Below are 25,250 nucleotides of genomic sequence, written 5' to 3'. Positions count from 1 at the left end.
CTAATAAATAAGATGATCGCTTTTTCCCCGAGAAACGGTAGGTACCAGCAATCAATTTAAAGCGCTGTGAGACCGAACCAAGTCAGAACATAGTGCTTACGCTGGTTACTGCTGTATATATCGGAATACGTTCTGTATGTATGGATGCTAAAGTTAGCACACCGCGTAACCTGAAGACCAGTTATTATAAATAAAACAAAGTACCTAAATAAAATCATTACGAAATATACGGAAACGTCCATATCATCAAACAGTTTTACTGCCAGTCCTTAAATAACTTGTTTACAGCCGCCTATATCAGGCAGCAACACGCGAAAACCCAAGGTTTTCAGTATAGGCTAGCACCATTTGTATCGTCGATGCGTATTAAGAGCGGTCAGAGAAAACACACTAATTAATCGTATGCTGTTATTAATGCTTGTCATGTTCTGTGGACGATTCTAACTTCCGATTGTTTTAATGCAGGAACCGGGACTCTGTACGTGTCACAACCGCAACAAGCCAATAGAGTAAATACAAACTAAGAGCAACAATGAATGGCGTCGTCCTATCTGGTGTAAATGTCACCGAAACGGGGCAAAGCGACGAACTGGTCGGCCTCAGACAGTTATTCCTCCATTTGACTAATTACCTCTGGGTGCCGCCAGTGGTATTTGGCATCCCTGGAAATATTATGTCTCTCCTTGTTGCTAATAGAAGTCATAATAAGGATTTGTCTCCGTGTGTTTATATAACAGCTATGGCTGTTGCAGACACATTATTCTTGGTTTCCATGGCTTGGTTCCGGCCGGTGATACAAATGACGCTTTATTTTTCTGGCCTTGGCGAGGAAATTCCGCATCTGAGGGAGTACCTCTACAAGTGAGTATGAATGACCAAGAACAGGATGGAATATATAACCTGTCTGCTTTACGGCGGATCTGTATTATTTCTTTTTTTCGCAGGTACCATTGGTTTATAACGGCAACCACATCTATGATGTCCGGGTTGTTTCTTGCTGAGATGTCCCTGGATAGGCTCATAGCTGTCAGGTTCCCCATGTCTGCCGCGAGACTCTGCAACAAATCAAGGACAAGGAAAATAATCGCCATCACTACAATACTAGTCACCCTCTTCAATTTAAATACATTTGTCACGCATAAACACGCGAGAAACCGAGAGACAGGTAAAGGAGCCCAGTATCCTTTAGTTAACTGTATTCGTCAATAGATGTGTGTTCTTGATCCTTCATTAGACTATTCATCAGTTGAGGCCTGTATGTAGTGAAGGTGCATATTTCTTTTGCAATGAACGCAATTATTTTTCCTTAAAGTAGAAAAGTTGAAAAGTTAAACAATATCGCACCAAAATTGGAATAGCAGTGCTGCCTCAATGCCGCAACGTTGGTTTGACGATGGTGCTGCGGTAGGTTAAATCTTATCAAATATAAAACGAGCTGGATGACTACAATTCTTCTTAAAGATTTTGAAAAAGTATCTCAAATAAAACTGTATTCTCATTCTACTTTCAGGTGACGAAGATCTCTTCCTAAAAGTGGAAGATTATCCAATTGTTGAGCACGTTGTTTCGTCTTTCGAAATGATATTTGGAGCGTTCTTGCCGTTCGTCATTATTTCTTGCAGCAACTTCTTCATAATCATCACGGTTCAACAAGCTGTCAATGAACGCCGGAAGATGGAGTTGCAAGGTGAAGGTCAGAGGGACCGGAAGGAGACTACTCACCTCACGCGCATGCTCGTGCTCGTTAGCATTGCATACGTTGTGACCACAATGCCCCTACGTTTCTACCATCTTTTTGTCAACATTCCAGAAGTCGCTTATGATTTTGATGATGATTATTGGTTCCTACGTTTTGGTGTCGAAAGTGAGATTTTTTATGATATCTTATGCTGTAATAGTGCGGTTAATTTTTATCTTTACTGTGTGGGTGGAGGTCGGCGATACAGGTCCGATACAGTTGATATACTGAAAGGTTTTTTACGCTGTTCTTTCAAAACGAAAGCATCGCTAACTTGAAACAATTGGCTTTCATAACAACCTCATAGCGTCCATATGGAGCACCTTACCCGTTTCATCGCCATTCTAATGAGAAGTGGTCGTCCTTTATCATACCGTATTTTGTCACGAGATTGTACCGGCAATGGTTGAATATGCTGGTATCTAATGGACGTTGAAGAGTAGCAGAAGCACTTGGAATGAGGTGCGACGAAGACTATAGACATGCACAAGACCATGAAAACCGTTATTTTCAGCTTGTTCCAAATACGGTCACAATGACCCCTTGAAACATGCCTGGAAGTAAGATATTTCGAACACGTATTACCTGCCCGATGAAATAACATCGAACGGGGTCAAAATGGATCTACTACATGTCGGCAAATATGGTGTAAATGTCACCAACAGAGTAGAAAGTGACGAACACCAAGGCCTTAGACTTTTATTCCAGCATTTGACTGATCAACTTTGGGTGGTACCAGTGGTCTTTGGCATCCCTGGAAACATTATGTCTCTGCTAGTGGCTAGTAGAAAACATAATAAGGATTTGTCTCCGTGTATTTATATAATGGCAATGGCTGTTGCAGACACGTTGTTCATGGGTGGTGCCACATTAATGAAAATGTAAGCCGAAAAAGCACACTGTATGCGAGGCTAATGGACAACTCCTACCTGTCTCTGTTGGCCGTTTTCTAATTGCTATCTGTTGCGTTAACGCTTTTCGATGGCATTGAAAATAGCTACAGTCAATGGTTTATATCAATATTTGTCATATCTAGCTCCGGAAATGTGTATGGTTCCATTTTCGTTTTCGCGATTGGACATAATTTCTGGCCTCCAGGCGGCCATCTTGGAAATCCGTTTTGCCATTGTGAAGCTAATGGTTGTAGCTAAAGCGACGACTTTTTATATACCGGTATTTAGAAACTTGTGAGTACGATGTATTAAAAATGTTTTAATCTAGTCACTGAATGGTAAATGGTTTTGTGGAGTACACGAACTAATAGTTGGCCACAAAGATGTTCCACACTATGTAACTTGACGTACTCATAATATTAAGTCATTACTGTTGTTACGCAGAGATAGCGAACAAAATAGAATGGAATATGATAGCTTTGAACAACCAGTTCAAACTCTTTAGATATTTAATATAAACTGTTTACGACAAGGATGGCCATTAGTGGACGCAGTTATATGTGCACAGCTATCGACGTCATAATTCCGATATTCTCACGAACAGCGCGGGGCTGGTGGTTATACTGTTAGATAATGATATAGACACAAAGCCTTCGATGCTCGTCCCTCAAGTGTTTGGTTTTTTTATGGGTATCCTCCCTTTCTGAATGTACTAGAAATGTATGACAATGCTGGCATCTCTGGAAGTTTATGTCGAGTGTGTCCGAGTTCGCTTTGGTGCTAACGTATGCGTGTTTTCGCTGTGGTTCCGGTTTGTCACGATCAAATCATGCCGATCTACCGATGATGTGCGTATATCCAACCTTCAAAGCAGAACTTTAGGATTAACACGTACACCGCTGGTAAGTCGGCATGCAATCATATCAGCTTTTTGATAGTTCTATAGGGCGGTTTCTTTCCAATAACGGAGAAATTGCTTTCAAGAAATGGGTATATATTTTGAGTATTTGAAAAAAAAACGATAGGTTTTGCTTACAATTGTGTATAATCAAGGCATGTGTATAATCAAATGCTTTGGTCCAACGCCTGCAGCTGAATTTCCCGTGGATTCTCCCACAGACAGGTCGTAGAACAAACATTTGGAATGAGGTACAACTAAGGATGGCTGTTCCCTTGTTTCACTATCGTACACTGTTAAAATTGAGAAACCTGATTCAATCCTGCAACAGTGAACCTCGAAGCAGACGATGACGCGAGCAATCTTCTGGCCGTGAAATATAAAAACATTGGCGGATTCCAATGGATCAACTAAGTGTAAGTCTAAACGGTGTAAATGTCACCAGAAGGGAAGAAAGTGACGAACACCAAGGCCTTAGACTCTTATTCCAGCATTTGACTGATCATCTTTGGGTGGTGCCAGTGGTTTTTGGCATCCCTGGAAACATTATGTCTCTGCTAGTGGCTAGTAGAAAACATAATAAGGATTTGTCTCCGTGTATTTATATAATGGCAATGGCTGTTGCAGACACGTTGTTCTTGGTTGGGATGGCTTGGTTCCGACCTGTCATACAAATGACGCTTTACTTTTCTGGACTTGGCGAGGACATACCACACCTTAGGGAATACGCCTATAAGTGAGTAATCAATAAAATGATAAAACAGCTCGTAAGTATAAGAAAATATGTTTAAAACACATGAATTTCTACATGTAACTTCAACTTAAAATGTGAGTCGGAAAAGCACATTCGTTTGTATGCTAAAATAGAACTTGTCTTCACTTTGCATTGCTGCCTGTAATGCTAAACGGAATGACCGATTGCACTGCAATATACGAACATATTGACTCAGATCAACAGCTACCATAGCATGCAGCGAATATATAAACTCTATGCCGACTCATTTCACTTTTTTTGTCAAGACTTCATCACTTGTCTCCAGAAGCACGGAAGTCTACTGAAGTTCGTACCAGAATATCATGATAAGTATGTACTTCTCCATAATATTTTTTCTTTATCTTTCTTTCTTTTTTTATCTTGATCTGGTCATTGATTGGTTCATGAAAGGTCTTCATTGTATGATGCTAGAGATCGTCCATTTTTAATTCACAGGTACCACTGGTTTATATCGTCGGCCACATCTATGCTATCAGGGCTGTTTCTTGCTGAGATGTCCCTGGACAGGCTCATAGCTGTCAAGTTCCCAATGTCTGCCTCGAGGCTATGCAACAAATCAAGGACAAGAAAATTAGTAGTCATCACTACAGTTGTAATCACAATCCTTAATTTGAATACATTCTTTACCCGCAAACACGTGAGAAACCGTGAGACAGGTAAGCGAGAGAAACTCTTAGTCAGCAATTTAGGGCGAGTCGTTGTTGGTCCTCATGAATATTCAGTTTATTTAAGAAGTTTTTCCAATGTCTTCCAAAATTGACGGTTGCTTTGTTTCAGCATAACGAATGTTTTATGAAATTGAAATGTTTTATATTTTAGGCAATTTATGATTTCAGAGAATTGAGTTAAATATTTCTTCTTTTAAGGATACGAAAATATTTTCCTTGATGCGGAAAAATATCCAATTGTTCAGCGCATTGTATCAGCTTTTGATCTGGTATTTGGAGCAGTGTTGCCATTTGCCATCATTATGGGCAGCAACGTCTTAATAATCATAACAGTTCGAATTGCTTCGATACAACGCCAGAAGATGGAAAACCAAGGTGAAGGTCAGAGGAAACGGAAAGAGACCAAACACTTAACGCGCATGCTTGTGCTAGTCAGCATCGCGTACGTGGTTACGAATTTGCCTCTACGCTTGCATGGGGTGGTTATTAACATACCGAGTCTGGGTTATGATTTTGATAATAGCTATTGGTATCTACGGTTTGGCGTTGAAAGTGAAATTCTCTATGATCTGCTATGCTGTAACAACGCGATTAATTTCTATCTTTACTGCGTCGGTGGGGGGCAGAGATACAGAAAGGATACAGTTAATATATTGAAAGGGTTCCTTCATTGTTCATTCAAAAAAAGGAAAGACTCGCTTAATTGAAGAATTGAAATGTGGTTTTAGTCACGGACAGCGCATTTTAATTTCAAGACAATGGAAAACTGATCCCATCTAAAAGAGTCCAGACAGAAGGTGTCAAATGAATGTCTAACAATATAGACCTTGACGTAGGCATTGATAACAATACCTACAAAACATTGTACCAAAAAACCTCCCCACAAACAAGAAGGACAAAATAAACAAAACATTCTGCGGAGGATAGCCAGACGTCTTGCCGGAGAAGCCTTATTGAGACAGCCCCAGGATGTTTGAAGTTGATGTACGCGCTATATAGTCATTACTGTTGAATCGCAGATATGGTGAACAAAATAGAATTCTATTAATAGACATAGAATGTGATAGCCTTGAACCACCACTTTTGAGACTTAATATAAAGTGTTTACGACAAGGATTGCCATTAGTGCCGAACTTTATGTTGATTCCGTCGTCACAATTTCGATAGGCGTTATTCTTGCAACAGTAGACCTTGAAGCAGACCTGGACCGAAGTATTATTCAAATTTGCCTCTACGGCCAATAAAATAGAACACATTTGCGGGTTCCAATGGATCAACTACGTGTGAGCTTAAGCAGTTTAAATGTCACCAAAAAGGAAGAAAGTGACGAACACCAAGGCCTTAGACTTTTATTCCAGCATTTGACTGATCATCTTTGGGTGGTGCCAGTGGTCATTGGCATCCCTGGAAACATTATGTCTCTGCTTGTGGCTAGTAGAAAACATAATAAGGATTTGTCTCCGTGTATTTATATAACGGCAATGGCTGTTGCAGACACGTTGTTCTTGGTTGGGATGGCTTGGTTCCGACCTGTCATACAAATGACGCTTTATTTTTCTGGACTTGGCGAGGACATACCACACCTTAGGGAATACGCCTATAAGTAAGTATAGAATAAAATGAGAAACAACTTGTAAGGAGGAGAAGATATGTTTAAAATACTTGCATTTCTACATGTACGTGTAACTTCAACTTAAAATGTGAGTCGGAAAAGCACATTTATTTGTATGTTTGAATAGACTCTTGTCTTCGTTTTGCCGGCTTAGCTGCCTGTTACGCTAATAAAACGGAATGACCGATAGCACTGCAATATACGAACATATTGACTCAGATCAACAGTTGTCATAGCATGAAGCGAATATATAAACTCATGCCGAATCATTTCAAGTTTTTTGTCAATACGTCATCACTTGTCTCCAGAAGCACGGAAGTCTACAGAAGTTCGTACCAGAACATCATGATAACAATGTACGTGTACTTCGCCATAGTTTTTTTTTTTAGTAGTTTTATTGAGAACTGTTTCCAAATACATTAAGTTATCTAAAAACCTTTGCATTATCTTAATCTGGTCATTGATTGTTAAATAAAAGGTCTTCAGTGTATAATGATGCTAGAGATCGTCCATTTTTGATTCACAGGTACCATTGGTTTATATCGTCAGCCACATCTATGCTATCAGGGCTGTTTCTTGCTGAGATGTCCCTGGACAGGCTCATAGCTGTCAGATTCCCAATGTCTGCCTCGAGGCTATGCAACAAATCAAGGACAAGAAAAATAGTAGTCATCACTACAGTTGTAATCACAATCCTTAATTTGAATATCTTTTTTTCCCACAAACACGTAAGAAACCGTGAGACAGGTAAGTGGAAGGTAACTCAGCAAAACGTTTTGAGAGTGGTTTTACCTGACGTCATCACTTGCCATGCTGGAGGGACAGATAAAAGGAAGCAAGCCCTAATGACCATGAAAGCGCATTTGATTCATTTAAGTATCAATGACTCAACATCAGGTGACAGAACACCAATTAAGGCCTCAAACTCATACTGTTAAAGATTGCAACTGATCAAAAGTAAAATTTCCAAAGTTGACGGTTGCTTTGTTGATTTTTAATGAATTCATTATAGAATTGATTAGAATGTGCCATTTTTTAGACAATTCATGATTCCCGAAAATTGAGTTTACATGTATTTTCGTTTATCTTTTAGGATACGAAGATCTTTTTCTTGATGCGGAAAAATATCCAATTGTTCAGCGCATTGTATCAGCTTTTGAACTGGTATTTGGAGCAGTGTTGCCATTTGCCATCATTTTGGGAAGCAACGTCTGGATAATCATAACAGTTCGAATTGCTTCGATACAACGCCAGAAGATGGAAAACCAAGGTGAAGGTCAGAGGAAACGGAAAGAGACCAAACACTTAACGCGCATGCTTGTGCTAGTCAGCATCGCGTACGTGGTTACGACATTGCCTCTACGCTTGCATGGGGTGATTATTAACATACCGAGTCTGGGTTATGATTTTAATAATAGCTATTGGTATCTACGGTTTGGCGTTGAAAGTGAAATTCTCTATGATCTGCTATGCTGTAACAATGCGATTAATTTCTATCTTTACTGCGTCGGTGGGGGGCAGAGATACAGAAAGGATACAGTTAATATATTGAAAGGGTTCCTTCATTGTTCATTCAAAAAAAGGAAAGACTCGCTTAATTGAAGAATTGAAATGCGGTTTTAGTCACGGACAGCGCTTTTAATTTCAAGACAATGGAAAACTGATACCATCTAAAAGAGTCCAGACAGAAGGTGTCAAATAAATGTCTAACAATATAGACCTTGACGTAGGCATTGATAACAATACCTACAAAAAAATGTACCAAAAAACCACCCCACAAACAAAAAGGACAAAATAAACAAAACATTCTGCGGAGGATAGCCAGACGTCTTGCCGGAGAAGCCTTATTGAGACAGCCCCAGGATGTTTAAAGTTGATGTACGCGCTATATAGTCATGACTGTTGAATCGCAGATATGGCGAACAAAAAGAATTCTATTAATAGACATAGAATGTGATAGCCTTGAACCACCACTTTTGAGACTTAATATAAAGTGTTTACGACAAAGATTGCCATTAGTGGACCCAGCTCTATGGGCGGAACTTTATGTTGATACCGTCGTCGTCACAATTTCGATAGACGTTATTCCTGCAAAAGTATACGCTGAAGCAGACCTGAGGGGGAAGCTCTATTCAACTTCCCCTCTCCGGCCCGTGAAATAGAACACATTTGCGGGTTTCTATGGATCAACTAAGTGTAAGCTTAAACGGTGTAAATGTCACCAAAAGGGAAGGAAGTGACGAACACCAAGGCCTAAGACTTTTATTCCAGCATTTGACTGATCATCTTTGGGTGGTGCCAGTGGTCATTGGCATCCCTGGAAACATTATGTCTCTGCTAGTGGCTAGTAGAAAACATAATAAGGATTTGTCTCCGTGTATCTATATAATGGCAATGGCTGTTGCAGACACGTTGTTCTTGGTTGGGTTAGCTTGGTTCCGACCTGTCATTCAAATGACGCTTTATTTTTCTGGACTTGGCGAGGACATACCACACCTTAGGGAATACGCCTATAAGTAAGTAAACAATAAAATGATAAAACAGCTTGTAAGGAGGAGAAGACATGTTTGAAATACTTGCATTTCTACATGTACGTGTAACTTCAACTTAAAATGTGAGTCGGAAAAGCACATTTATTTGTATGTTTGAATAGACTCTTGTCTTCGTTTTGCCGGCTTAGCTGCCTGTTACGCTAATAAAACGGAATGACCGATAGCACTGCAATATACGAACATATTGACTCAGATCAACAGCTGCCATAGCATGCAGCGAATATATAAACTCTATGCCAACTCATTTCACGTTTTTTGTCAATACTTCATCACTTGTCTCCAGAACTGGAAGCACCGAAGTCTGCTGTACGTACCCGATTATCATGATAATTATGTACTTCTCCACAATTGTTTTCCTTTAGTAGTTTTACTGAGAATTGTTTCCAAATGCATTAAGTTATTTAAAGTCCTTTTGTATGATGCTAGAGATCGTCCCTTTTTAATTCACAGGTACCACTGGTTTATGTCGTCGGCCACATCTATGCTGTCAGGACTGTTTCTGGCTGAGATGTCCCTGGACAGGCTCATAGCTGTCAGGTTCCCTATGTCTGCATCGAGGCTCTGCGACAAATCAAGGACAAGAAAAATAGTAGTCATAACTACAGTTGTAATCGCACTCCTTAATTTGAGTATCTTTTTTACCTACAAACACGTGAGAAACCGTGAGACAGGTAAGCGGAAGGTAACTCAGCAAAACGTTTTAGAGTGGTTTTACCTGACGTCATCCCCTGCCATGCTGGAGGGACAGACAAAAGGAAGCAAACCCTGATGACCATTAAAGCGCATTTGAATCATTTAAGTACCAATGACTCAACATCAGGTGACAGAACACCAATTAAGGCCTCAAACTCATACTGTTAAAGATTGCAACTGATTAAAAGTAAAATTTCCCAATTTGACGGTTGCTTTGTTTGATTTTAATGAATTCATTATGGAATTGATTAGAATGTTCCATGTTTTAGACAATTTATGATTCCCGAAAATTGAGTTAACATGTATTTTCTTTTAACTGTTAGGATACGAAGACCTTTTCCTTGATGCGGAAAAATATCCAATTGTTCAGCGCTTTGTATCAGCTTTTGATCTGGTATTTGGAGCAGTGTTGCCATTTGCCATCATTTTGGGAAGCAACGTCTGGATAATCATAACAGTTCGAATTGCTTCGATACAACGCCAGAAGATGGAAAACCAAGGTGAAGGTCAGAGGAAACGGAAAGAGACCAAACACTTAACGCGCATGCTTGTGCTAGTCAGCATCGCTTACGTGGTTACGACATTGCCTCTACGCTTACATGGGGTGGTTATTAACATACCGAGTCTGGGTTATGATTTTAATAATAGCTATTGGTATCTACGGTTTGGCGTTGAAAGTGAAATTCTCTATGACCTGCTATGCTGTAACAATGCGATTAATTTCTATCTTTACTGCGTCGGTGGGGGCCAAAGATACAGAAAGGATACAGTTGATATACTGAAAGGGATGTTGCACTGTTCATTCAAAACGAAACATATCCAAAATGATAAATAAATATTGTTACATGTATACTGTTATCACTTCGAACCTTTTATAGCTGTACCTATATATAACCACAGTCTTTCAATAAATTTAAATATGGAAGACTCTGATAAAGCACAGCTCCATGCGCAGAGTTACCAGAAATACACATTGAAAGTGAAAATCATAGCTGCTGTAGATTATTTCCATGTGCGCTTTTAGATGTTATTGTGCAAATGGTAATGCAAGTGACGTATGAAGCCGGATACACATTTCGTGATGTTATTTGGTTTGCCCAAACGAGAGTAAGAAATCATGCTCTATTGATACAGCAACGAAATCTAAACAAATCCAACGGCCATCAATAAATTCGATGCACTTGATCGAGATGGACCCATGAGGACGATTAGCATGGTGTGCTGCCGTGAGGTGAGATATCCCTTGGACCATATTGATGATCAAGACTTTGACATCGCTTACATGTAAATTCCTTCAAACCCTTGGCTCGTGTCGACTCAACTTGAATACTAGTGATACAAACCATAATGAGGCTAGATAAACTAGGGCGTGCACCACGAGAACATAGGAGTCACGAAAACATTGAAGTGCATTACCTTGGGAAGTCGTGCTTGTCCTTCAAGTGTTGATGGTACATTCATTATCTATTTGAATAACTACATATCGATGCTGCAAGGATTTGAATATATTCAAAACTAATTGTTCAATTCTCTATCTCCGTTGTGCTAAAATGTAGAGTAACATCAGCGGGATGGATGATAACATAATATTGAATGCTTCCAGTACACCTTTCGTCGTAAAGGAGAAAGTGGACGAGCACAACGGCCTCCGAGTTTTCTTGCAGATTTCCAGCAATTACCTTTGGGTTGTGCCAGTAGTGTTTGGTATCCCTGGAAATATCATGGCTATGTTGGTATCTGGCAGGAAACATAATAGGAGCTTGTCGCCCTGTATCTATATAGCTGCTATGGCTGTGGTTGATACGTTGTTTTTACTTGAGTTTGCCTGGTTCCGGCCTTTATTTCAAATGAGACTCTATTTTTCGGGACTAGGAAGTGAGATACCACATCTAAGGGAATATGTATTTAAGTAAGTAAATGATTCTTTTGAAAGCATATTGCCAGTGGGTTCTGGATTATCAACGATATACGACGACAGTCTTGAAAATTCTGTGCAAATGTACAGTGTCACTTTTTACACTCTTCTATACGAAGCGATACAGCAGATCTTTTTATCAAGAAAATGTTACTGTAATCCTTGCATTTGTTATGCCTCTACATAATTATCTGCAGGTACCATTGGTTCATGTCTTACACCACATCAATGCTATCAGGGCTGTTTCTGGCTGAGATGTCCCTGGACAGGCTCATAGCTGTCAAGTTCCCAATGTCTGCCTCGAGACTCTGCAACAAATCAAGGACAGGAAAAATAGTAGTCATCACTACCACAGTGTTCGTGATACTCAATTTAAATACGTTTCTGACCCACAAATATGTGCGAAACCGAGAGACAGGTAGGAATCAATATGACCATTTGAATTTGTAGTGCGTGCAAAATCCAAGGCATAGAAAATTGCATTGAACTATTTCACGACTACGGAAATTAGAAGTAAAGCTATGACGGTATCCTGAACAAAAAGTAAAATGAAACACTAGTATTGTCTTTAAAAAAGTCAAAACAGTCTTTATTTTACTTTTAGGTGACGAAAGTCTTTTCATTCAAGTAGAAAATTATCCAGTTGTTGATCATATTATCTCAAGTTTTCAACTAGTATTTGGAGCATTCCTGCCATTCGTCATAATTTTAGGAAGCAACGTCACCATTATCATCACAGTTCGACTAGCTTCCCAAGAACGTTTAAAGATGGAGTTTCAAGGTGAAGGTCAGAGGAACCGGAAAGAAACAGAACAGCTTACGCGCATGCTCGTGTTTGTTAGCATCGCCTACGTCGTCACAACAATGCCACTCCGTCTGTATGTCTTAATTACGACAATACCAGGGGTTGCTTATGATTTGACAAAAGAATATTGGTTTCTTCGTTACGCAGTTGAGGCCGAAATTGTTTATAATCTTTTATGTTGCAATTATGCTTGCAACTTTTATCTCTACTGTGTTGGTGGAGGTCGCCGATACAGAGCAGACACAGTCGATATATTGAGGAAGTTGTTGTATTGCTAAAGTCGGGTCAGAATGAACAAACAGATAAATAAAAAAGGAAACTGTTGATTTTTCTATTCATCAAAATCCTTTTGGAATCTTTCGATTTTTGTGTTCAAGTCGAGTGGTAACTACATGCAAATAAGAAAAATACGGCATACTCATACTGGCTCATAACATATCGAACTTATTGTCAATGATCAACAGTATTTTCTGTATATGTATATGTATATTGATTTTAATTTGAATCGAAGAATGAAGGTAATGTATATGTATTTCCGGAATATTCAGTTGGCAAGTAGTTAATAATTGTTTTTGGCAGAGCATTCGTATTTTTGTCCAATGACCTAAATAGAATTCCGTGCATACTATATCCCCCCTCTCCCACCCACCAACTACTCTCCATCAATCATTGACATTGTGTGCTAGCCAACTGCTTCTTCGGTCAACTGCCATGATGGCATCATCCTAACTATATACCCCCCCCCCCCCCCCACCGAGTCTTCTCGCTCACCAGCCCTATTAACGAAGAGCTCCCTATCAAGGCCTGAGCCTTCCTCATATTAATTGTTTTTGGCAGAGCATTCGTATTTTTGTCCAATGACCTAAATAGAATTCCGTGCATATGATGTACCATTGATCATCATTTAGAAACTGACTTTAAAGAACTTATTTATAGTAAGATTATTGTTTTGTTCTGTTATAGTCATGCGCAGTATTGCAAAACGTTATCTCGCTCGCTAAACGCATCTTTCCACACGCATATTCATGTACATGTCTAAACTTGCGAGCTTACGTTATATCATGAATGATGGTTATATTGAACTCGCCGTGCAGGAGTTAAAGCAATAACTCTTGAAGAGGTATCTCACGGAATATTCAGTCGAAGGCAGCTGAGCCTGCATCAAGAAATATAATCACACAATGGAGACTACTATCCTGCTTGCTTCAGGAAACAATGTTGTAATGCCTTCGGAAAAGGCTGCATGATTGCAGGTCAACTTCGCCGTATCTTTTGAAAGTTGCGATTCTTAACATGACCTGTAAAACAGGTTAACGTAAGCAAGATGGAAAATAACAAAAGTGAATCCAATAATGTGAGTTCCATCGAAGAAGTGACAAACGGCGATACCTTTCAAGGCCTCCGACTGTTCTACGAGCTTACAAGTAATTATCTTTGGGTTGTGCCGGTGGTGTTTGGAATTCCGGGAAACATCATAGCTATCTTAGTAGCAAGCAGGAAGCATAACAAGAACTTGTCTCCCTGTATTTATATAACTGCTATGGCGGTGGCCGATACGCTGTTTTTATTTGGGTTAGCCTGGTTTCGACCCATAATACAAACGAAGATGTATTTTTCTGGACTTGGAGCAGAAATACCACACCTGAGAGAATACCTTTTTAAGTAAGTAGTGTCGTGATCATATACTAGGAAATAGATATCAAACAGTTCTATTAAACTGTCTCCTCACAATGAATAAATAACTGCAAATTAACGCCGAACTATTCGTATTCAACCATATTTTACCTCCAGTGTCCAACAGTAAATATTGTTGTTATCCTTGACTAGAACCTTTAACCATCGGTCTTAACTGCATCATGAACATGCAAGTTTATTAAATTCATCTCGTAGCAAACGAATAATTCTTGCCCACAGATACCATTGGTTTATATCGACGGCCACATCTATGCTGTCAGGGCTGTTTCTTGCTGAGATGTCCCTGGACAGGCTCATAGCTGTCAGGTTCCCCATGTCTGCCTCGAGACTATGCAACAAATCAAGGACAAGAAAAATAGTGGTCATCACTACAATAGTTTTTGTGATACTCAATCTCAATATATTTGTCACCCGCAAATATATAAGAGACCCTAACACAGGTAATCATCTAAACTGATATATGGATATGTAGTAATAATGTCTTGGTGGCCTACTTTTAACTTTTAACTAAGTTCAGCCAATTTTAAGTTTGTCTGGTGGAAAGCCCGTGCAAGGAACTAGCCTTTCTACGCAATGGGCTATCTCATTATATATCATTTCTTAAAGAAGACCATGAAGCCATTTGATGTGAGTGCAGCTGTGGAAGCAAAACATTCATTCCATCTGAAAAAAACAATTTGCAGTATCGTGATATTTTGCTTTCAGGCGACGAGGACCTTTATATTCATGTCGAAGATTATCCAATACTGGAGCCGATTGTATCAAATTTTCAGTTAGTTTTCGGAGCCCTGTTGCCTTTTGTAGCTATTCTGAGCAGTAATGTCGTCATAATCATCACGGTTCGACTGGCCTCCAAAGAACGCCGGAAGATGGAGTTGCAAGGTGAAGGTCAGAGGAACCGGAAGGAAACCACGCACCTCACGCGCATGCTCGTACTGATTAGCGTCGCATACGTGATGACAACATTTCCCCTGCGTTTATATCACGTGATTATCAACATACCTGGGATTGCTTATGATTTGACCGATTCATATTGGGTCCTTCGTTACGGTATCGAGGGTGAAGTTATGTTCGATATTTTATGCTGTAATTATGCGTGTAACTTTTACCTCTACATTGTGGGTGGGGGTCGGCGATACAGAACAGATGCAGTTGATATAATTAAAGCATTGTTGCCTTGCTTATTCACTAAGCGAAACATGAAAAATTGAAGTGTTTCTTTGTTCTTGGTAAAATGGACAATGGGTTAACTTATATTTCGAAGTAGAACATGTTGTCACAAAATCAGAGCAGTTTTATCAATCGGACTCCAAGAAGAATTGGAACTGCTGAGCTTTTAGTTATGTTATCACTAAACTATGTTTTTGAAAGAGTTCGTTGTTTTTCCACTTTTGTTTCAGCTCTTGAATAGTAGAAAAACGCATTATTCGTTACCTTTAGCACGAAAAGCCTTTCCCGCCACATGAGTACACGTCGACTTCGGACTCTCTGTCACCGCATCGTCATTTTCGTTGTCGTCGCAGTACGGGGTAAACGAGCCCCAACATCGAGACGTCATCGTGTAGGTTTCATCTCCGCGGAGTGCGTCGCCGTGCATCGACCCGCACAAAAATGATCTCTGATTTCGGGTCCAGTTGGGATGATCAGTCAGTGGACCCATTCTTTAAGGTACTTATCTTCATCGATATCTTGATTATTGGTGTATGTAGTGGTCGTTCATTTCATGTCATGCAGGTTGGGAATATTCAGCTGATGTGATGAGTCCGAAATAGGGCAATCGAACCTGTAATTTGTGATGTTCATATTCGATCAGCGAGGCTCACAATCAAACTACAAAGTCTAAATAAAGCGCCATGATTTCCCATGATTTACGAATTATTGATAGTTTTGATTGTGATTACCTTCGGAATGTCTCTTCATCGAGGTAGATGTAGCAATAGCTTGATTGCTGCCTCCTTAGCTTTTTCGTCAGGATTATCCATTACGAGTCGTATAATTCCTAAATTAATCATGCTCTTTTCCGTTTTTATAGCTCGCCAAATTATAATGGTAAGGCCATCAGATATCTTTCTCACATGCGCTAGATTAATAACCACTATATTCTTCTCTCCTAATTCTTAAGATCAGAAATGACCCGGCGCAGATGTATTGTTACAAGCAGCGTGATAAAGAATATCGCATTAGCTGATCACCACTTTTTGCCAACGTCTGAGCTCTTAGTGGAATTATCTCACAGTGGTTAGATGAGTGTAGTTATCAGTACATGAGTTTCTTAACGAATTTCAAATGCAAATATTGCTCGAGAGAAAAAAAGATGCATTTTGAACTATTCTCGCGAAATGGTCTTTGTCCATTTTCCCTCATTGTCAAAGGAAGGCGACGGTAAGGCCTGGTGTAGGGGTGCCGTGGGTTGGGGTCGGTGCAATATTGCTCGACATGAGGTTATGAAACGGTTCATCATTTTGAACAGCAAATTGACATTATAAGCTTAACGAATAATCGCCGAAATTTTGCTCCAGTAACCAAATAGATGAAGAAGTTAACTGAAGAATTGACGACACTCAGAATAGCAAAATAGTCTAAGAGGTGAAAGACAAGGCCAGCGTCTATCGACATTCCAATGTTCGAATGCTCCAGCACGATGTAGAGACAATTTGTGACATGGGTTGGTGTTTCTAGGACAAGGAATACTATTATGACGATGACTACCCGGAATGTCACAACATATGCTTCCTTCTCTCGCTTGTCTTTACCGGCACCAGTAGCGAAGTTTGCTGAAGTCCGCCTCACCGATGTAATGAGGTGAAACCCGGTGAAGTAAAGAAGGGTGACTGGAATGACTAGGCTGAATAATGTGAACAGGACGAAGTTATAAATCAGGTTAAAATAAGCATTGTTGGCCGACAGGTCACTTGGAATGGAGAGGGGTCGTGATGCGCCAGTGCAATGGTCTATGAGATAGATCAAATCGAAATGCCAGACAATTGGTAGATTGTACGCAATTGAGAATATTGTAATTGAAGCGACGACTATTTTGGCGTTCTTCCTAGTACATATTGATCGAGCGTGCAAAGGCTTACTAACTGCAATATACCTCTCAAAAGCTACTGCAATAATCATATAAACGGCAAAACTCTTACTGAACCAAACAAAAAAATATAAATAACGGTCAATAATTTGATGTATTTCGTAATATGTTTCAAGTACTCCGAGATAGACGTAGATAGCTGGAAAGGTGTTGTGCCAAGCGAATGCAATGAGAACCATGCTGTCCGCAACAGCTAAAGACTTGAGAAGAAACGACGTCGATGATGGTTTCAATTCGAGAGACAATACAGGCAGGGTGAAGGCGTTACCTATCAATCCTATGCAAGCAAGGGAAAGCATGACATGGACACGAACATAGAAAAGTATTGTATCATGAACACCCCCAACTGCTCGCCTCGAGGAATACAAGCAGGGGATGGTCTGAGTTCCATTATCGTTTGCTAAATCTACAACACGTGTCCACATTTTGCTTGCTCGGCTTGGCGCGATTGTACTGCTTCAATATCTTCAATCTGTTTGTAGTTACAAGTTAGATCAGTCATTATTATTAACACTTGCAAGTGTTCCAATGTTACTTTGACAATCCAAAATCTTTAGATCTCTTTTCTTGGGAAGGTTCTAGGTGACAAATACAATGTACGTTGGAATATTTTCCTCTCAGCTGGCATCAGAATGACGCATTTGGCATTTACATTTGATGCATTTATCGAACAAGACACAGAAATAAGGATTTTTGAATTTCCTGTAAGTCAAAATGTTGCATCTTAATCATCACCACGAATTATCATCCTTGTATCCTTGCTATTTTTCATACACCGTCGACAGCAGTACTGACCGAACGTTGACAAACGGGGTTGACTTGTAGATCATACTCAAACCTCATCAAACGAATGCTGTCATGCCTACAGAGAGTCGGCTTTTCACAGCTGTCGTATGACCAGTAAAGCTATCATAATCATCACTAGCTCACGACACAATCCTTGTTATTGAATTTATGAGGCCATCCGGTGATATCCAAATATGTCATATTTTGTGGACGATTCGTCAACGAGGAAAATGAAATTCTTTTTACATGCAACTGTATGGTGGTTCGAAACCTTCCTTTGTCTGTATTATGTAAACTGCGACTTAAATCGGTATGAAGATATCAACGTGATGGTTACGGTCGGTGGTATCTATCGCTGGAAAGCGGCATATGAAGTTTGAATTCTTCTTCTTCTTCTGAACTCCGACTCTATGTCGCCATCATAGCCTCAACTCATACGAGACAAAAAAGTCGGCTGATTGCTGCTGACCTTCGGCGGTTCTCTGGTGAAGATTTGTATGTAAAATTATCTAAGTTTTGATTGTCCTTTGCCGTGCTTTTGTGTATTTTTATCAATGGTTCTGTAATTACCGTTTATTTTCGTCATGCACGCAAATAGTTTGGAACATTACATTTATATCGAGATGGTGGTGTTATGATCCTATTGCAAAATATATCCATGTACTGTACCTCGTATTACAGCAGCATGATTTCTATCAAAACATGCTCGCATCAAGCACTGGTCGTACTATTGCGAAGCAAATAAGGAAAAGAATGCCCAGGCATACTGGCCAGATATATTTTCCAATAAAATACATAATGCGTTTTTTAACCCTAAATGCTAGTATGTTTTCCTGAATAATGATATAAAACGTTCTACATAATGCACAGCATGTGAATGATGCAATTCAGATATTCAAAAGCTAAAAAAAGAAAAATATATACACTTATTACCATGCTTTAATGGCCAATGTGAGAGCAAATGTGAAGCATAAAATACCATTAAAATTGTCACGAACCCCAAGGTCGGACGACGTAAAAGATATTTTTTATATCTACCCAGAGCTGCAAACAATTTTTGCTTGGTAAAAAACAAAACAAACAGTGTATGGTAAATGACAAACGCATGAGCAAATATCCTTTTCTAAACACATTAGCTGGTAATGACAGCCATGTCTGGCTCTTAGGACGAGCTGCTACTGACAGGAAGCCCTGTATGAGTACAAAGTATATATAGCCGACTATTTTTCAGATGGACCAGTAGAAATATTAATGATTAAGGCTGCGCTACGCCGGCCTACAAATACCAAATCGGCTGGACAATGGTCCGGGATCATCTCCTTAACCATTGCCACAGAGATCAAGAATCTGTGTCTTATAAAAATTAGATAACCGAATTGTGTTTCCATCCTTGGTGAATCAACTGACCTCTTCATACTTGTTCCAGCTTAGTATCCTACTCCTCTTACACCATACACATACAGATACCATGTCATTGGCAGATACATGTATAGGTCTTGGACATTTAGACAGTAAGGTACTGCATGGAGTTAAAGGAGGGAAGCCTTTGTGTCTGCTGCAGATCCCTGACTTGAATGGCGATATTACAAATCGATCAACAAAGCGAACCGATCAGTTGTACGTAGTACGTAAGTAACGTGGTGGGATTAAGCAGATCCTCCTCTCGGAACAGTCTTACACGCCTTACACGCCCAGGCCAAAGAATGTATGTCTAAGTCTTTATGTGAATATGAGGTTATGCAGGCTTGGTGTAAGATGCCCAACCATAGTTCAGTGTGCCCGTGCATGGTGACATTCCAAATAGAATAACGACGGCACCAGCGGTTTTCAACATACAAAATGTACTCCGCCTGTCGATATTTTGTATATGACGTAAGAGCAAAAGAGCCTGATCTCAGGATTGGCAACAATACAAAAGGAGCAACAAAATGCACTACTCAGGCGGTTTGCTCGCCGTAACCGCTCCCTCGTCAGAGTGATTTATACTCGTTGTCCTATTCCACTCACGCCCTGTCCATAACAGATCCACCATGTCTATCTGGGAATTAAGATAAGGTAGTGAAGGAAGCTCCGATGTTTGTGGTCGATCCCTGACGTGCCTGGCAACATACAAATTGAGAAAACAGACCATCATATGGTACTTGGCGTGCGAGCCCACAGCAGCTCCCTCCGGGTAGTTCTCCCGTCAGCCATGTCGGACTAGTTCAAACACTTGGTCATATTCCCCTTTCGCCCTGACCACGACCGATATATCATGTAAGTAGGATATTAAGATTACGTCCGGTCTGGACGGAATGCCAAGTTGTTAGTTGTTGGTCCATGGTGATCATACAAATGCAGCAACGAGAAGAACGTGATCTGTTTGAAGGTTTTAAAATACTAGGAGCAGAGTGAGGTTCATGTCTTTATTGCTTTTTATATGATGTTTCATAAATACAAGGAGCAGAGCGTTTCTTATGGGATCGTTAGATCATGAATTGATTCAAAGGCCTCAATGGAGTATTACTGAGGCACCATATACTGTAAGTGGTAAATAAGGTTCCTGAAACAGTCAGACAAATATAGTTTCACGACTACACTAGCCAATCCCTAGTTTACAAAACAAGCTTTGGGTTCTTTGAAGTTATAAAAGTATTGACAAGCGGATCCTAAAAATACCTGCTGCTTCATCGGCGACTCCAGACTTATTGGGACACGATCTGAGTCGAATCAGAGACAAACAGTTCTCAATATGGAAGAGTCGCTGTGCTCGGCATAGTCTCCATTGCGTTGCTTCTGAAGTTTGCATCTAAATCAGGAATGAAGGCTTAAGGAAGAGAACTCATTGTCCGCTACATTCTTGAGTTATCTCTGATGTACATTGTATCTACACTTAAGCAAAATGTGGACAAGTGTTAAAAGCCTTATTTTCGAACAGGCTAGTATCAGTACGACCAGTATCATCACCTGTCTATATGGGTCGAGAAGGGCACATGGGGGAATCAACGACACCATCCGTTTCTATGTCCGTGTGCATGTTATGCTGTCCTTGACATGTATGGGCCTGGTAGGTAACGCCTTTATTCTGCCTGTTCTATCTCGAGAAATGAAGCCCTCATCTACGACGTTTCTTCTGAAGTCTCTCGCCGTCGCTGATAGCATGGTCCTCTTCACCTTCGCTGGGCACAATTCGCTCCCTGAGATATACACCTACTTAGGAGTCCTGGAAGGATATTACGAGTTCCATCAACTCACGTATAGGTATACATACTTTTTATCGTGGTTTAGTAAGAGTTTTGCCGTTTACTTGATAATAGCAGTGGCTATTGAGAGGTACATCGCTGTGTGCATGCCTTTACATGCAAGGTCTTTATGTACAGTAAGAAATGCTAGAATAACGGTTTGTACGCTGACAGTATTTTCAATCGGATACAATCTGTCATTGATCTGGGATTTAGATTTGATTTACGTAATGGACCGATGCACTGGTCGTGCTAGACCACTATCAGTTCCGAGTAATTTCAATTTGAACGAATATAAACGGATTGTGAATCTTTTACTGTTTACAGTAATCAGTCTTCTGGTCCCAGTGCTTCTACTCTATTTCACTGGATTCCACCTCGTAAGGTCGTTAAGAAGATATAACGTGGACGTTTCAATGGATTCGGGCGACGCAAAGAGACAAAAGGAGATGCGAGTTGTAACATTCAGAGTGGTTATCGTCATCACAGCATTTCTTGTGTTAGAAACACCGTCCCACGTCATAAACTGTCTTTATATTGTGCTGGAATATTCAAACCTTGGTTTGAAAATAGACCGTTTGCTTTTCGCTGAACTGTTCAGCAATTTTGCTATTCTTGGTGTGGTTAACTCATCGATTAATTTTTGCATCTATTTTGTCACTGGATCCAATTTTCGTCGGCTGTTCTGGAAACTTTTAGTCTCTCGATGTGCTTAGTATATTTGCGACGACTGCGATGTTTATTGTAAGATACATTGCCGTATGTAAGCATCTACGTTTGCACAATACGAAATGCAACTGACCATATTAACAGGTATGTACAATCTGAGAGCACTCTTGATATTTAGAATATTGCAATACGTCGTAGTGAGTGCGCTATAGTGCTACTAGGCTTCCGACGAAACGCGGTGCTATATTTTTTTCAGAGTCTCAAATATTCCCCAATTTCGAGGTGGACTGTGAACTTGTTACCCCTACTTCCAGTTCCTTCAAAAATTGGCTCAGACGAGTCCATCTAATGGAAATATAACCACCAAATCAAGGATTTGATCCATTGCAGAGAGTTCTAGTTTAAATATGACTTTCCAAACGCAAGGAATTGAAATTCTGTTTAAGAAAGCTCGTTTCGGACACAGAATTTAAAAAAAATCAAAATCATTGACACATTTGTCTACATATGAGTCTTAAATAACACGTATGTCACATCATACTGTTGATTTTGAGTTATTTGATATATCTTAATATGCCTCCGAGCGTTTGCTTCTACTTCTGGTTCGTTCTAAAAGCAGCTTCAACAGCAATCAAAATTGGTTGCAAAACATGGCAAAACATGGATGACTAATCATAGTATTCTATCCACTTCGACACTATGCTGACCAAAGCATTTTTCGTGTGCGACAATGTCTGTTGCTTTCATCGGTTGAGGGAAGGATTAAGTATATCTTGGTGAAGGCACGAGACGGACATCTGATTATGTGATTTGTTAACTGTTGTTGTCATACATGGCATTAGTGACAGTACATTTTTCTACTGCACGCATCGATCGAGTACTTTCGCGCTCACAATGAGATAGATGAAAAGAAGACAAGAGGATGCACATCGTCGTACAATTCAAGGAGGTCAAAATTGAAACTACACAGTGCTTTATAACTTAACAGATAGGTGATCCCTTTTTTAGAGAAATGTGTCAAAGAGGGATTTTCTTCGCCGTACTGAATTAGAAAAGGACATGGAAGAAACAAATACCACAGACTCAAACACCTGCTTGTATGATTCGATGAGAGCAACTGGAAGCATCTTTGACGCAATCCGTTTCTATGTCAGCGTCCATGTCATGCTATCAGTAGCTTGTATAGGATTGATAGGCAATGCTTTCACACTGCCTGTTCTGTCAAGAGAATTAAAGTCCTCTTCGACGTCCATTCTTTTGAAGTCTTTAGCCATTGCGGACAGCATAGTTCTGGTGGCCTTCACCTGTCGTTTCTCGCTAACAGAACTGTACGTCTCTATGGGCATTTTGGAAGGGTATTACGAGTTTTTTCAAATCTTCATACCGTACTTAACAGTGGCGTCATTTTTTGGTAAGAATTTTTCAATGTGTTTGATCGTTGCCATGGCCATTGAAAGATACATTGCAGTTTGCAAACCATTACATGCTAAATTGTTATGCACCACACGAAATGCGAAAATAGCCATAATTGTGTTGGCAATATTTTCATTTGCGAACAATCTCAGACTGATCTGGCATTTTGATTTGACGTACGTTGAGGACCCATGCACTGGCTCTGCCAAGCCGCTCCACAATCTTAGTGACTTATTACTGAACAACAGATACTATAACATAATTTGCAACCTTGTGTTATACACCACAACAAACCTTCTTATGCCTGTGACAGCTCTTTATTTTACTGGATTCCATCTCATACGGTCTATGAGACGGGCATCCAAAACCTTCAGCAATCAAGCTGACGATAAACGACAGAAAACGACAAATACAGTTACCATTCGAGTTGTTGCTGTAATAATATGTTTCCTTATTTTAGAAGCACCAAACCACATATTAAATTGCATATACATTGTGTTGAATTTTTCAAATATTGGTTTTCGAATAGAGTTTGACATCTTCTTCTTTATCATGAGCAATTTGTCCATTCTGAGTGTCGTCAATTCCTCCATCAACTTCTTCATATATTTAGCTACAGGGTCAAACTTTCGGAGGCTGTTCTGGCAGCTGATTACCTTTAAAAAGTGAAGTATCTCAGGAGGGCCAGCCAGACAATCAAAATCCAAATCATAATCAAGAACTGAATGCAAAAAGGAAATAGGCACTACTCGATCAGAGAAGCGCGTCTCTCCTCTCATCTTTGCAATTTCTTCGGAATTTCCTTTAACGAACTCTTGGGGCCACCAGTTACTACGGTGGGACTGGACCTTTTGGAGTAAGACGTCTACTCGTGGCCTTTTTGACTTAATTTCCACTGAAGCCGTTTTTCAGTTGCATTATCAACCACGATGCGATTTACTCCAGTCCACTCTTCATGCACTGAGGATCGAGTCAAATTAACTTTCGAAATATAAATTTGTAAATGTTCGATTTAACGCCAATCCGTTCAATGCTATTCACATGAGATCAACGAACAGCTATGGGAGTCTCAAATCTAATTAACAAATTTCCTGCTTCGAAACCGGATTTCAAAAGAACCTTGAAACGGAGGACATTAATTTTTAATCAGGATATGATTTGAAGGCAGAAATTTGTAATTGCATTCCATTGTGAAAGGTCTTACCAAAGAATTTAATTTTGTTCTTTCTCAAATCCATTTGTTATGCAATACCAGTGTTGGAATGTACCCTTTTTATCAAATAACTAGTTTCAGAGAATTTAAAGAAACCACTTTTAATCGCACTTCATCCACTCTCTTGAGATGCAGATTCATGTCTCTGTAACAGAGTTAAATTTTCAAATTCCACAGCATCTCACGGAATTAGATTATTGATTGATTAAAAGACAGGAACAGTTTTTAAAGGACCAAGGATGGATCGATTTGCCGAGTTGAGAATTTGTTAATGTGGTTCCCTTGTTAAGCAGACAAATAATGTAAAATGGGGTGAATTTTGGGTGAGGCTGGAACTAAAAATTCGAGTTGTTTATTGTACCGTCTGCGAATTCAAGGGGAGTACATGATTAATGCAGACAACTATTTTATCGTTTTGCAGAATTCATTGCCAATTAAAAGCTCTTCAATTATCATTTGCACTGCTGCTTTGACGTGTCACCGACCGTTTAGTTAACAGCGTCCAGAATGTACGGCGAAAGTTAGACCCCGTCATGAAATAGATAAGAAAATTAACGGATGAATTCAGGACGCCAAATATATCGGACATATTTCCCAGTACAGCATAGACGAGGTA

At 39.8% G+C, this 25,250-nt stretch overlaps 2 protein-coding genes across 2 annotated transcripts; both read left to right on the top strand.

The window, feature by feature from the left end:
- Nucleotides 1–416: 416 nt before the first annotated feature.
- On the top strand, nt 417–15,655 carry LOC135496833 (uncharacterized). The gene is made up of 5 exons (XM_064786379.1): nt 417–861; nt 945–1,165; nt 1,511–1,693; nt 14,950–15,132; nt 15,645–15,655. Exons 1-5 carry the CDS (start codon nt 533–535, stop codon nt 15,653–15,655), a joined length of 927 nt encoding a protein of 308 aa, XP_064642449.1. The 5' UTR covers nt 417–532.
- A 7,246-nt stretch (nt 15,656–22,901) lies between these two features.
- Nucleotides 22,902–24,090, top strand: LOC135496826 (FMRFamide receptor-like). Its single transcript, XM_064786366.1, has one exon. The coding sequence runs from the start codon at nt 23,068–23,070 to the stop codon at nt 24,088–24,090; it is 1,023 nt and encodes a 340-aa protein (XP_064642436.1). The 5' UTR covers nt 22,902–23,067.
- Nucleotides 24,091–25,250: the final 1,160 nt, after the last annotated feature.

This window comes from Lineus longissimus, chromosome 1 (genome assembly GCF_910592395.1).
Source record: "Lineus longissimus chromosome 1, tnLinLong1.2, whole genome shotgun sequence".
Classification (NCBI taxonomy): domain Eukaryota; kingdom Metazoa; phylum Nemertea; class Pilidiophora; order Heteronemertea; family Lineidae; genus Lineus; species Lineus longissimus.
The sequence above is the reverse complement of the archived record's forward strand: the minus strand, read 5'-3'. Positions and strand labels throughout refer to the sequence as shown.

Excerpts from the sequence above, each read along its gene's own strand:
- LOC135496833 (XM_064786379.1), top strand. The coding sequence starts at position 533 with ATGAATGGCGTCGTCCTATCTGGTGTAAATGTCACCGAAACGGGGCAA. Across the intron at positions 862-944 it reads CTGAGGGAGTACCTCTACAA|GTACCATTGGTTTATAACGG; the intron begins GTGAGTATGAAT and ends TTTTTTTCGCAG. Across the intron at positions 1,694-14,949 it reads GATGGAGTTGCAAGGTGAAG|GCGACGAGGACCTTTATATT; the intron begins GTCAGAGGGACC and ends TTTTGCTTTCAG.
- LOC135496826 (XM_064786366.1), top strand. The coding sequence starts at position 23,068 with ATGGAAGAAACAAATACCACAGACTCAAACACCTGCTTGTATGATTCG.